Below are 13,572 nucleotides of genomic sequence, written 5' to 3'. Positions count from 1 at the left end.
GACACAACAAGGAAAACTCATTCAAAGATTAAACAACACGAACCCCACTAAAAAATGTTGGTGATCTCAGATGCTCCGGAAGGGTTAGCAGATTAGCTCCACACGTGGCACCCGTCGTGTTGCTCTGTTATTAAAAATCCGGTAAAAAGTTTAATTCGGTAGCTCAGATACGTGAAACGGGAACGAATTGTAGTTACGCCATAAAGAACATCTGTGAAACGGATATTCCATAACGGTCAACCAACTTGTGATGGCGTCCGTAAAAATTACGAAAGATGATTTCAACTTCACCATTTTGAACTCTTGGTTAAGTAGCTTCCTTTTGAGCAACAACCCTCTATCAAGGAAATCATGATAGGAAATATAAGCGAGAGAATATATTAGATAATAAATGGTTATCAAAATTTGATATTTAGTTATTCAGTGACATTGCCGGTGGTCTGTGGAAGGCTGTATTTGCTATTTAATTGGAAAATGTTTTTTATCAAGGACCCGAAGAGTGGCATCACACAGTTATTGTACAATATATAACTTTTCCTTGAAATAATACCAATTGCTTTGGCAATATATACACATGGAAGTATTGCAACACCTTGATATTTTAAAACTTGAAAAATCATCCATTTTTTTGGGATGAAATATAATAAAATATGTGTATAATATTATTGAAACATAGTTTATGATAACATTGGCATTGAAACGAAAAAAAAATTTGAAAAAAATTGATTTATATAACCACAATCTTAATACCAAAATGGAGTGTTTTTTGTACAAAAAAAATGCATTTTATAACTTTTACTGTAGTCGAAATTTACAATGTCAGACATTTCAAAATTAATCCTTGGATGACTGTTCATATCATGCTTGATCGTTATACGCCAAAGAATTAGTACTTTGTGCGCAGCCTCCATTCAAACGGATAACCGCATCTAAACGTCTTCTGATTCCTGCCATAAATCGGCTTATATGTTGCTAAGGTAGCAGCAACCATTTCTGATGAAGGGCATTGTTTATTTCATGATGTGTTTGAACTTGGGTGTCCTTTCGCGCACTTTCCGCCAAATAGACTGTCCTAAATATGCTCGATATGGTTGAAATCCGGGCTACGTTTGTGCCAAGGAAGATGAACCGAATTCCATTTGAACATTGGATCTTCCTCCACGATGCTAATTTCCAACTTTGGCGAGCTTTGCACTACATTGGATACAAAAACTGTGTGTCTGTTCGTTAGCAAAGGTCTCCGAAATGGTCTTATCGCACGATAACCAGTAGCGATGAGTCGATCTCGAACAGTTCTTGTTAAAAGGCTCATGTATGGCCACCACTCTCTTTTTAGGACTGTCTTGTATGCAATGGGTTTCCTTCTGACCAACCTTCATTATGCTTGATTTTCCTTTAATAGCAAATGGTATAGGGGGTCTTCATTATCTCGGAATGTCTTTAACAGCGTTTATTGCCTGATTTATTCTCAAAACGACTTATAGTGAAATGGTTATGACCAACAATACGTGCAGTTTTTACAGCGACATCCCTGCTTCCTTTATGCTGAAAATCTGCCATCTTGCTGCAGTTAAGAGTTGTCAAGGACCCATTATAAGGTGTCAATCACATAACTTTAAAAATTTGGTTATTTAAAGGGTTGAAAACAATGAGGATAAAAACAACTGTTTTGCTGTTTACGGGTACAGTAGCTGCATGTGCTGATAAAAAAATTATCGAGTCGATATTTATTTATTAAACTCAGGTGATACTTAAATAATGTTTAACTAGTTCTATTTTACCAAATTATATCCCAAAAAAATGAAGAGTGTTTTTTAAATTTCAATTTCAATTTGGTGTTGCAATACTTTTTTCCATGTGTATATATTTGGTAAAACTTGTTTCAGAAAAAGGAAATTGCATTCTTTTGTTATATGCAAAGGGAGAAGGTCCAGTAAGATCCCCGTTTGGGCCCAACATATAGCAGTTTTATAAAATTGTTAAAATGTGAACTGTTAGTTATTTATTGGACAACAGAATACTTCTGTTACATAAATATTGGCTGTTTTTGACAATACAATGCACATGTAGCGGGTACTAGAATCATTAGTCATTGTAAATCACTGTAATCTTTTTTTTTCATTTTAGTTAATCTTTAGACGGTTTCCGTCTGAAATGGAAGTGGCGCAGTCGTGTTCAGTATTTAAATATAAGTTGTATTTGATGATAATACATAACATATATAAGATTGAAAATAAACGCGGATGCGGCGCGGCCACTTTCATTTTTGACCAAAAAAAAACCATGTGAAAGTGACATATTATGGCATATTTGATAGAATTTTATATCTAAGCTTGAATTTGAGCGTCTTTAATGACTAAATCAGTTCGAATCGTCAAAACTTTCATCAGATGAACCAGAATTTGAGGCCAAAATCTGTCATTACCGGACCTACTCCTTTAAAATGTTTAAGACATGATTAGTCTTGTCCGTGACTAGAATACTGTTCAAATATATCGTATCACTGCAAAAATAGACAAACTTGGCGTATTTTAAAAAATCAAACACAAACATTCGACCCTAGAAAAAGGTACAAAAATAATAACATACATATATACGGAATAAATCAGCTATGACCAGAAATCCATAGGAAATTGCAGACTAATTTGAGCACGCTCACATATCACTTTCCCCAATATAAAGGATCAATTTGAATCCTAATATTGTTCAACACAAATTGGTTTTAAGTGATTTAAAATTAATAGAGATCCTCTTGGTTCCCTAATTACATATAAACATAAAAAAACTACATATTTCATGCGTCCGTAGATCTTTTCTGGATTTTCTTTCAGCAGGACCGCTCAAAGCCAAATCTGTGAAAGTCAATGATAAATAAGAACTGAAACAGTTAAGATTGCAAAAAGACATACAAATAGAGCAATATAAAACCTTATTTTCTTTATAATTGTTTAATGTCTCAACGGACAATTTTAGAAAGGTTTGTTAAAAACAATGTCAATAATATACCGAAGTTCATATATAATCATGCATTTTTTAAATAACCACTTTTCCACACTTTTAAGTAGCTGTGACGGTACACATTGATAGTAAGATCAACAACATGCATACGTTTTTTTTTATAAGAGACTCTAATTATACTCAACCGAGTTGTTACGTTATTGATTTAGGATCAGAAGAACAGGTTTCTAATAAAACATCAGTCCTTAGTTTTAAGTTTGAAGTATTGAGATCAAAATCAGTAGAGACCTTCCTCTTTTATATCCAAGTAAGGTTGATTGCAATCACATATGTAGCATTTGATTTGGCATCCATTTTATAAACAAAATTAAATTTATTCTTACGCGGCAACTATAATTGATTTTTAAAATGTTGAACTCACAATTCATAGAGACATTTCTCTTAGTATATTGGACCATATGTCCATATATTGGACCATATGTCCAGGTAAGATTTCAATCCATATAAAGTATTTGATAGTTATTAAAGGTACCAGGATTATGATTTAGTACGCGAGACGCGCGTTTCCTCTACATGAGAGTCATCAGTGACGCTCATTTCAAAATATTTATAAAGCAAAACAAGTACAAAGTTAAAGAGCGTTGAAGATCCAAAATTTCAAAATGTTGTGCCAAATACGGCTAGGTTACATGTAATCTATGCCTGGGATTTGAGTTAGCATCTGGAAATTAAAAGGAGTGATGGACTGAAAAAACACACTAACTGACAGACAGACGGTCGTGTCAAACGCTATATAATTCGTAGTGAGGAGTACATGTATAACATGAAATATCTGCTGGAATGATGGAAAATTACAGAGCTCTATATTGAAACTGATAAAAGCTCATTTTAATGCCAAGCACTTTGTATTGGGCAAATGTTTCAAAATATTTCAAAAACGTATTTAACAAAATGAACGAGTAACTAAGAGTGAACCGTGTAAAAATGCAAATGTAAAAACAACATTAGCTCAAACATGCCTATCTCCTAATAGAACATTGATCAATTTTTGCTCCCCCTTGACACCATTTGCGAGTATGGTCTTGAGGAAACGATGATAGTCCGTCGGAATGGGACGATAAATGATGGCTGACCCGTGTTAAGAGAGAGCCATATCTCTTGCACATTAAAGACACCCTTGTAGATATCGAAAAAGAGTAGGCTAATGCCGCTACAAGGCAGCACTCGCACCCGCAAAAGTAGAACGGGATTAGTATAAGTTGCAAAATTTGCCAATCCCCTATAAATAGATATGTTTAAACTATCTAATCAACAGTTCATTTAAATTAACACGTTCGGACATTTGTCCTGAATCATTTAATCTGTGAAATAAGAATAACATTTCTTTTATAAAATCAATTTTTATGGGCAAGTTCAGATATCCTTCATGTATATCACAAGAGTACAGTTTTATTTGTCTTCTGTCTCGTCTGTGTTTCGACAAAATATTGCAAATAACACAGGATCTTCCATAAAAGTGGTTATAAATTCTTCTTTGGTTAATTTGTCGTCCTTATTTTTATCACAGCATTCGAACATCTTTTCTGCTATTTCATCTGGGGTTGGATCCCCGGGTGATTTCTTTTCATTTACATCTAAAGCGATCTACAAAAACACAAGACGTAAATAAAAAAAAATCCACAAATGCATGCATTGATATTGATTAAGATATGTTTGGTCAACAATCTGTTTAATTTAAAATGCGAGAACAGTCACAATGTTAATTGAATCTTGGTTAGTGTATGTGCTTTTTAGAGTAATAAGGTGACCAGATGATACAACTTTGCTGTACGACGAACACATAAATGCAATATAACTTTAAGATAAGGTGTATAGAACGTACGCCCCCTTTTTTGACATTCCAAAAAAAATCACGTTTTTCGAGATATAGTATATATAATTTTAGCATAAAGTCATTACAGTTCTTATTGGAATTTACAACCCTCCTATTTAGAAAAAAAATCTGGATTACACTCCGATAAACATGCTATTAGATTTTTATTTTGCATAACCTTTGAACACATCTGGGGATAAAACAAAAGTTTGCGCACATTAATTTTACAAGTAACACAGAAAAGTAGAAAGATAATTTGCGTGCAAATATACTGCACTGAATTTTACACTAGGTCTTACCTTATAAATGTTGATCATTTCTGGTCTCTCTATTGTACCGTTTCCATCAATATCAAATAAATCAAACATCCAGTTGAGTCGTTCTTCAGGATTAGATGTACACTCATGGTTCAAAAACATTAAAAACTCCGTAAAGTTAATCGTCCCACTTTTATTTTTATCTGCAGCACGAAAGTAATGTTCTGCGAGGTTAGTACTCTTATCCTTGTAAAATCCATACAGAAAGTCTTTAAAATCGTCTAAATTCATATTTCCATCTGGATTCATTTTCTACAAAATTCATTAGAAAGAAATATAAAGTGTCATTATTTATTAAATTAAATTATAAAACGGTATACACGTGAAGATGGCGTTCTTATGTACTTGTCAAAATTATAGAATTATCGCGAATTAAGCGGTATACAGTACTCATACATGAAGAGTCTACATGGTGACTACTTATAACAGAGGTTTAAAGAATATATGTCAAAATAAAATTGGGAATGGAAAATGGAATATTTCAAAGAGACAACAACCCAACCAAAGGACAGACAACAGCCGAAGTCCACCAAAGGGTCTTCAACGCAGCTAGAAAATTCCGCACCCGAAGTTGGTCCTCAGCTTGGCCCTAAATAACATGTTGTACTTGTTCAGTGAAAATGGATGTCACACTAAAACCCCAAAACATATAAATGAATTCAAATTAAAAAACATACAAGACTAACAAAGGACAGAGGCTCCTGACTTGGGACAATGTAGAATAAAGAAACACATAGCAATACGCACAGTATAACTCGGTTCAAAAGAGGACCGAGTCCGATGTCAGAATATGTAACCATAGAAACTAAGCAAAACGAAACATATAAAAACAAATCATATACTAAATATTGTTTGAGGAGAACAAACACATGTCAAGACAGAAAGACCTTAATAAAGGTTCAGGAGAACAAACACATGTCAAGACAGAAAGACCTTAATAAAGGTCCAGGAGAACAAACACATGTCAAGACAGAAAGACCTTAATAAAGGTTCAGGAGAACAAACACATGTCAAGACAGAAAGACCTTAATAAAGGTTCAGGAGAACAAACACATGTCAAGACAGAAAGACCTTAATAAAGGTTCAGGAGAACAAACACATGTCAAGACAGAAAGACCTTAATAAAGGTTCAGGAGAACAAACACATGTCAAGACAGAAAGACCTTAATAAAGGTCCAGGAGAACAAACACATGTCAAGACAGAAAGACCTTAATAAAGGTCCAGGAGAACAAACACATGTCAAGACAGAAATACCTTAATAAAGGTCCAGGAGAACAAACACATGTCAAGACAGAAAGACCTTAATAAAGGTCGACATAAACACATGTCAAGACAGAAAGACCTTAATAAAGGTCGACATAATTGTTACATAGGATGGCTGGTATATTCATATTCAATAGTTATCACAATTTCTCCACAAACAACAAACATTTAAAACAAGATGTACAGTAATATGACGTAATAGACTAAGTGTACATTTTTTAATGAATTATTTACCTCATTCTGTAATCATACAAAACAGGTAAAAGAGCAATTTAATTGTTTTATAAAATACTATGTGTTCTAGTTAAAATGTTATGATGTTTTTTCGTCAACAGTATCATGCAGCAAGGTATATAAGATATCAGAAGGTCTTTATTTTCCTAGTCCGTTTATGGCGACGTTACACGAAATACGTTTGATATGTACAAAATTGTACAGATTTTATTTTAGTCTTGGATATGAATCATTTATTAGTTGTATCTAGTTTCAGATGTTAGATTGATATCTGGTGTTTTTGTCTTTTTGTTTCATTTGTAGTTGTTTTTGTACTACGTGTGGATCTGGTGATTGTTTGACATATGGTTCGGCGATATAATTTTAAAAAGATATATAATCAAGACCTCTAGATTTTCTAAGTATGGGATGTATATTCTTCTGGAGGAGACTCTCTCATTAATGTTTACCAATGATATCATTGCACTTACGTACAGCAATTGAAAGTTGTAATAAAAGTGATGTGTCTCACCATGAAATCTTTGTAAAAATCCATGATATGTGGCTTTTTAAAATCTGTGTGCTCTTCTAAAAATTTGCAGTCTTCTTTGGACAACTTTTTTCTCATCTGGTTCCCCATTTCACGTCTGAAAAAAATAATGCGTGATTCATAAATTAAAACAGTGTGTTCATTGCTACTTCGATAATACTTTATTTATATATAAAAAAAGAAGATTTGGTATGATTACCAATGAGACAACTGTCCACAAGAGACCAAAATGACACAGAAATTAACAACTATAGGTCTTCTTGGAGAAGACGTTACTAAAAAACTTGTGTATAATCCATTTGTCTTTTTTGACCAATAAAACATGTTTAAACTAACTATAGGTCACCGTACGGCCTTTAACAGTAAGCAAAGCCCATGCCGCATAGTCAGTTATGAAAGAACCCGAAATGACAGTGTAAAAAAATCAAACGAGAAAACTAACGGCCTTATTGATATAAAAAAATGTTTATTTGTTCGTTTCCTTGCTAGATGAACTTCGTTAAACGTTGAACTCTCTGTTTTTAAGTATCCGAAAAATATTGGTTCAGTTGGTAATAGCCATGGATAATATAAATACTAGATGTAACCATAATGATAATAGGTTACATTATACATATTTGTTCATATTATACACAGGGTCGAGACAATGTATATACACAGTTGGTGTATTCAGTAGGTATAGATATTTTTTTTAATCTCGTCTCGCACATATGATCCGATACTATCAAATTTCGTTTCCTCACATTGTTATTGATCTCAATTTTAAGATTAAAGTCATATGAAACAAGTGACTGGTGGAAAATATTTATTCAATTCTTGAACCAAAGCATACATTTGTTTAGGGGCCAGCTGAAGGACGCCTCCGGGTGCTCACGGTAGTTTCTCGCTGCATTGGATACCTATTGGCGACCTTCTGCTGTTGTCTGTTCTATGGTCGGGTTGTTGTCTCTTTGACACATTCACCTTTTCCATTCTCAATTTTATTCATCATAATTTTACTAAACTTAGTGTTCTTAGCACGATTTTATCATTTTTTACACATTCATATCGTATAATCGTCATAAATAAATTCACTCGGTCTGTTATGATGTGAAATTATTGCAGCTAATCAATTGTCGTGTTTTGAAGCCATAGTTTACCGATTGTCACTTTAAAGTACACAATCAAAAAAGACGCATGGTTATTGAGTTTATCTCAATGACAGATTCATGCGTATTGCGATTACGAAAAGTTCGTTTCTCACTGAATAAAAAAAATCAGTCCCTATTTAGACAGTGATCCGTTTATCACACATCACGTTTAGCGTTTAGTATTGTTTAATTTTCAAAAATATCTCAATAAGTTGAGAAAAAAAAGATATATTATTAGTCTGTCATTACTATTAAAAAGTTATATCCATTCTTATAAGGTGTGATTCAGTCTATTGCATAGTTATCATGATAGTACTTCGGGGAAAGTAAAATTGATATACATTTGTAATTATATATCCACCTATCCGTAATGATAAAATGATAAATGCAGAAATTCAAAAGGGTGACATAATAATTTTATCAATCTTTAAATCGATCTTTATCTAATACTGAACTTGTACTATATTCCTTACATTCGGAACAAATACAGTCGGAGAAACATTTTATAGCTGACTATGAGGTATGGGCTTTTCTGGTGCATGGTTGAAGGCCGTACAGTTACCTATAGTTGTTATTTCTGTGTCGTTTGGGTCTCTTGTGGACAGATGTCTCATTGGCAATCATACCACATATTCATTTTTGCAAATAGAGTCGGAGGGACATTTTGATTTTTAAAAGTATTGAAAATACTCAATATACCAATGGTTGTATGCAACAAGACAAAAACGAGGAAAAGCAGGGCCTATGTTACACATAAACAAACGACAACCACTGAATTACAGGCTCCTGACTTGGGACAGGCACATACATAAAAAAAAAATGTGGCGGAATTAAACATGTTAGTGGGATCCCAACCCTCCCCCTAACCTGGGACAGTGGTATAACAGTACAACATAAAAATGAACTATAAAAATCAGTTGAAAAAGGCTTAACTCATCAGATAGACAAAAAAATAAAAGGACGTGGCCGGGTACTTATACATCCCGACACAAAAAGACACAATGAACAGATCTGAGCAGTTATCTGACAGCTAGTTCAGAGCCACTAACAACTAACAAAAAAATCATGTTTCTAAGACTTGATGTATCCTTGACACATTCTCTGTTTCTATTCTCAATTTTATTATATTGATTTTTATAGGTAAAAGTTGCACCAAGACAGTGCAGAGTTATATATTCTTGTTTAACAATGACATACATTTTCTCATTAACGTATACTTCATTTTATTATTTCAGATAATTGACTTTGCTCGCTGAGATTGAAGATTTACGTTATTGTTACATGATTAACTTCCTTGTTCATGTTGTGAGCATGCAGACAACATGCAATCTATAATGTCCGTATTTACTTTTATGATTCAGATAAGACTTAAAATCGTACTTTTATGAAGAAATATTTTTATTGATACTGTCTTCAAACTCCGCATGAAACATTCAATATATACTGTAAAATTATGTTTTAAATTTTAGTGTTGGTTCAATATGGGGTTATACCATTTACAATCTTTATATTCTTTTGAAGTTTATAAGATAGCAAAGTCAGACAATACATTTTTAATGATACTCTGTGCCCTATGCTGAATAAAATAGGATTAACCATTTATAAAAAAAAACCTTTTCACGGTTGTTGGAAGAATCTTAGTTTTCTCTTTGGATTTGTAGTTTACGAGCTTGTAACTTAACGGATTTGAATCGTTTTTGAGATGCCAACCCTTATACATGTATACCATTTCCATTCTCAATTTTATGATACACGAAAGGTTAACTTAAACGAATGAGAGTTTTAAAATTTGTTGAGAAATTTGTCTTCAATTTTTTCTGTTGAACAAATTTTCAAAGTTGACAATTTTTGTACACATTTTAGATATGTAATATTTTCCCCATTGGATACCTCAAACAAATATTTAGAAAGGAATTTCCTGGCTTCTGAGTAATTTCCTTTTATAGATGAAATACAAACGTTAGGCGACAAGTTCTTGTTTCCTTTTCTAATTGTTTATAAATCAACAAAGAAAGATAACATCATTTTTATATTTCTGACGTCCGCCTACCTTAAAGTCATATGAAACTTCAAATTAAAAAAAAAGATTGAAAAGGGTTTGTTTACTTGAATGGCTAACGTTTACTCTAAGATATAAAAGTGAACTTTTTTTGCTATGAAAAGTTTCTTGATGATTTTCCAGTTTTCAAGCTAATAGTCTATCATTAAATTCAAAAGATCGCATACTTATGAACATATTTCAAGATAATAGTAAAAACTTGCATATTGCAACCTACATGTATGTACGTTTTTTTTTTAACTACATCGGTCATGTAGACACACTTTTTAAACTATATTTTCCAATGTTAATTGTTGCCAAGTGTGGTAAAATTTGGGCCAGTAGTTTCAGAGGAGAGATTTTCTGTTAAAGTTAACGGACGACCAACAACGCAAAGTGGTACGAAAAGGTCTCGCGTCTTTTTGTAGAAAGGTCGTCTACATGTACATAATCTCATGTGCAGTAAGCACGAACCTGTACCAATACCGGGGAATACATTTAACATACACAATCTCATTGGTAGATTGCTTGCTAATAAAATAAACGGTACCAATTTTCTTGCACCAGATGCGCATTTCGACAATGCATGTCTCTTCACTGATGCTCGTGGCCAAAATATTTGAAATCCAAAGCTTATATAAAAGATGAAGAGCTATAATCCAAAAGGTCCAAAATGTATAGCCAAATCCGTGAAAGGAATCAGACCTTTGCATGAGGGAGATACATTCCTTAATTTATAATAATTTCTAATATTTTGTAACAGCAAATTTTAATAACACAAAAAATCCGTATTTTCATGCCAGTACAGAAGTACTGGCTACTGGGCTGGTGATACCCTCTAATCTGTGTTTGCTTAAACGTACACCGTTAGCACACGATTTAAGTTATTAGTTTAGAGCGAGTCTACTAGACTTTTTTTCGGGATTTCCCCCAGGAATGATATAAACTATATACGTTTGTACTCATAGTTATGCCATTCTGTAAACTAATCAAATTTAATAGTTTATGAACATAGTCACTGACATTAATTAATATTATTAGACAGCATGGTATTTATTCAACAACTATATTATATCTATTCTCTGTTTTACCTGTGAATTTTCGTTGTACAGTAAATTAATACTTGTCCATGCAATTATTAGAAGTGACATTTGGTATACAGGTTTACTTATAACTAATTAGTTTCATATGAAGCAAGGTTAACAAAGAGGAGGAAAATATAGAGTAACGACTTACATGTTGTGTAATAATTATAATATATCCTTATATCATGTTGTACACATTATAATTTTACAAGATCAATGTCATTTCAGATCTAGATGACCGAGTTATTGTTCAATGTTGAAGTCTTATCCGAACAAAATCATTTCACAGGAAATGTGGTTTTGTCCTCGCGACGTGAACTATACGCTTGTTTATGTTGACAGTTATGTGTATCTCGAGTAATTATTAGTGATCTTGATCTACAGTCTCAAACTAGTGACAATTCATTGTGCAATAAGAAACCAAGAAACAGTGCCCTCTATTCTATATATGTATACACGGAAACACTCAAATAACTAGCTTAAGATAGTACAAAACGGAAGTTATCATACTTTTAGATAAAATGAAATTTTAACGAAGCATGTACATTTTAAGATGTTATGAAAAAATTTCACAGTCACTTGTCTCTGGAATATGTTTTCATATACTATACTGAACGGCTTTAGAAACGCAACACTCATTTTTTTTTTTTCTTACCAAATCTTGTTTGATTTTCTTACAACTACTTTGCATGCTTATTATACTTCTTTCTCCGAATAAAAAATCAAAATCTAACTTACCTGTGATTATTGAGCATACCGAGCTTTTGAAGTTGCACGAATTTCTTAAAGCGAAATTTTGGACCCATGAAAGATTGTTTCAGTTGTTTTGCTTTGTGAAACAGTTCTTTCAATCCTTTGCCTCACTTAAACCAGTTTGAAAATGTTGCATCTCTATTTTGCCAAGACTGAGAAACAAAAAACTGAATAACCCCTTAAGAATACTGCAAACATTAAAACATAAACGTGCTGCAACCACACTGAATGGCTACAGAAACTTGTCTTACTGTCCTTCCGACAACGATACAAGTAGACAAGATTTGTTGCTGGCCATCAATGAACAGATAAACGTTTAGAGACAATGAAACGTCAACAGAATTTGATTACGCAACGTCATTTGCCAAACATGTTTACGGCCGCAACGTCAACTGTTAATCAAATTGCCGAGTGCCATTGGGTACAGATTCATGCCATAAATGTTTCCCATCAACTGAATTGCCAAAGAATCAACTGAAGGAAAACCTTAAATGCCCTCAAGTTCCAACCGCATAATTGCCAAAACCAATTAATGGGTTGAACAAATGCAAAACCAGAAGGTGTAAAACAGAACCCAAAACATGTCGGACAGAATTTGTTGACCTTTCTAACAATTATTTTGGCGTTTGCAACATGCAGTCATTGCTTTTGACCGTGACACATTCATTCAAAAATAACACAAAAATAATCTAGTGTTGCGTTTCTAAAGTCGGTCAGTATATATACTTATTGAAATCCTTGTAAAAAAATTACTTGGCTCTTCATATATTTTGAATAAAAAATTATCTTACTTATCTTCTACCTTTATATATAACAGGTTTATATTGTGGAAAATTTCGAGACAAATTGGTGTTATAATATTTCGACGCGGTTCTTTCAAAAATACAAAAGTTGTTGCCAAAGTACTTTGATTCATGTAATTTTGTCAGGAATATGTCAGTTGTTTTCCATTTGTTTGATGTGTGTTTACCATTGAATAAAGGACTTTCCGTTTAAAATTTTCCGTAAAGTTTGGTTGTTTTGCTATTTTACTTTGATGACTTCCAGCATTAGTTGATTGTTTGTTGCTTTTTCTTAACATATAATTAACTAAATATATTTTAAGACTATTGCTGAAAACAAATTGATTTTCTGCTTGTGTTTAACACTGCCACGTCCAACTGGAATGGATAATTCAAATCCAGTGACCTGTATTAACAAATGGGACTTTGGTCTGTTCTGAATTCATTATTGCCTTAAAAGGTGTTATTCAGCTTGCATTTGACGATTGTAGAAAATTAATAATATTTCGACGCGGTTCTATCAAGATTACAAAAGATTTTGCCGAAGTACTTTAACAGATATTAACAGAATAGAAATGAATATCGTGTAAAGATTGATTCAGGAAATTT

General features: G+C 33.0%; 1 protein-coding gene across 1 annotated transcript; it reads right to left on the bottom strand.

The window, feature by feature from the left end:
• Nucleotides 1-4,295: 4,295 nt before the first annotated feature.
• Nucleotides 4,296-11,872, bottom strand: LOC134716046 (neuronal calcium sensor 2-like). The gene is made up of 4 exons (XM_063578732.1): nt 11,580-11,872; nt 7,158-7,272; nt 5,131-5,400; nt 4,296-4,602 (listed from the first exon to the last, which is right to left on the bottom strand). Exons 2-4 carry the CDS (start codon nt 7,263-7,265, stop codon nt 4,408-4,410), a joined length of 573 nt encoding a protein of 190 aa, XP_063434802.1. The 5' UTR covers nt 7,266-7,272; nt 11,580-11,872; the 3' UTR covers nt 4,296-4,407.
• Between the last annotated feature and the right edge of the window lie 1,700 nt (nt 11,873-13,572).

The sequence above is a fragment of the Mytilus trossulus genome, chromosome 4 (genome assembly GCF_036588685.1).
Source record: "Mytilus trossulus isolate FHL-02 chromosome 4, PNRI_Mtr1.1.1.hap1, whole genome shotgun sequence".
In the NCBI taxonomy this organism is placed as follows: domain Eukaryota; kingdom Metazoa; phylum Mollusca; class Bivalvia; order Mytilida; family Mytilidae; genus Mytilus; species Mytilus trossulus.
Note: the sequence above shows the minus strand (reverse complement) of the source record. Positions and strands in the feature narration are given on the sequence as shown.

Bases quoted from the DNA above. Each gene is read 5' to 3' on its own strand.
- LOC134716046 (XM_063578732.1), bottom strand. From the start codon at position 7,265: ATGGGGAACCAGATGAGAAAAAAGTTGTCCAAAGAAGACTGCAAATTT. The intron at 5,401-7,157 runs GTGAGACACATC...TGAATTTTGTAG, and splicing joins ATTTTTACAAAGATTTCATG to AAAATGAATCCAGATGGAAA. The intron at 4,603-5,130 runs GTAAGACCTAGT...GTGTTTTTGTAG, and splicing joins AAATGATCAACATTTATAAG to ATCGCTTTAGATGTAAATGA.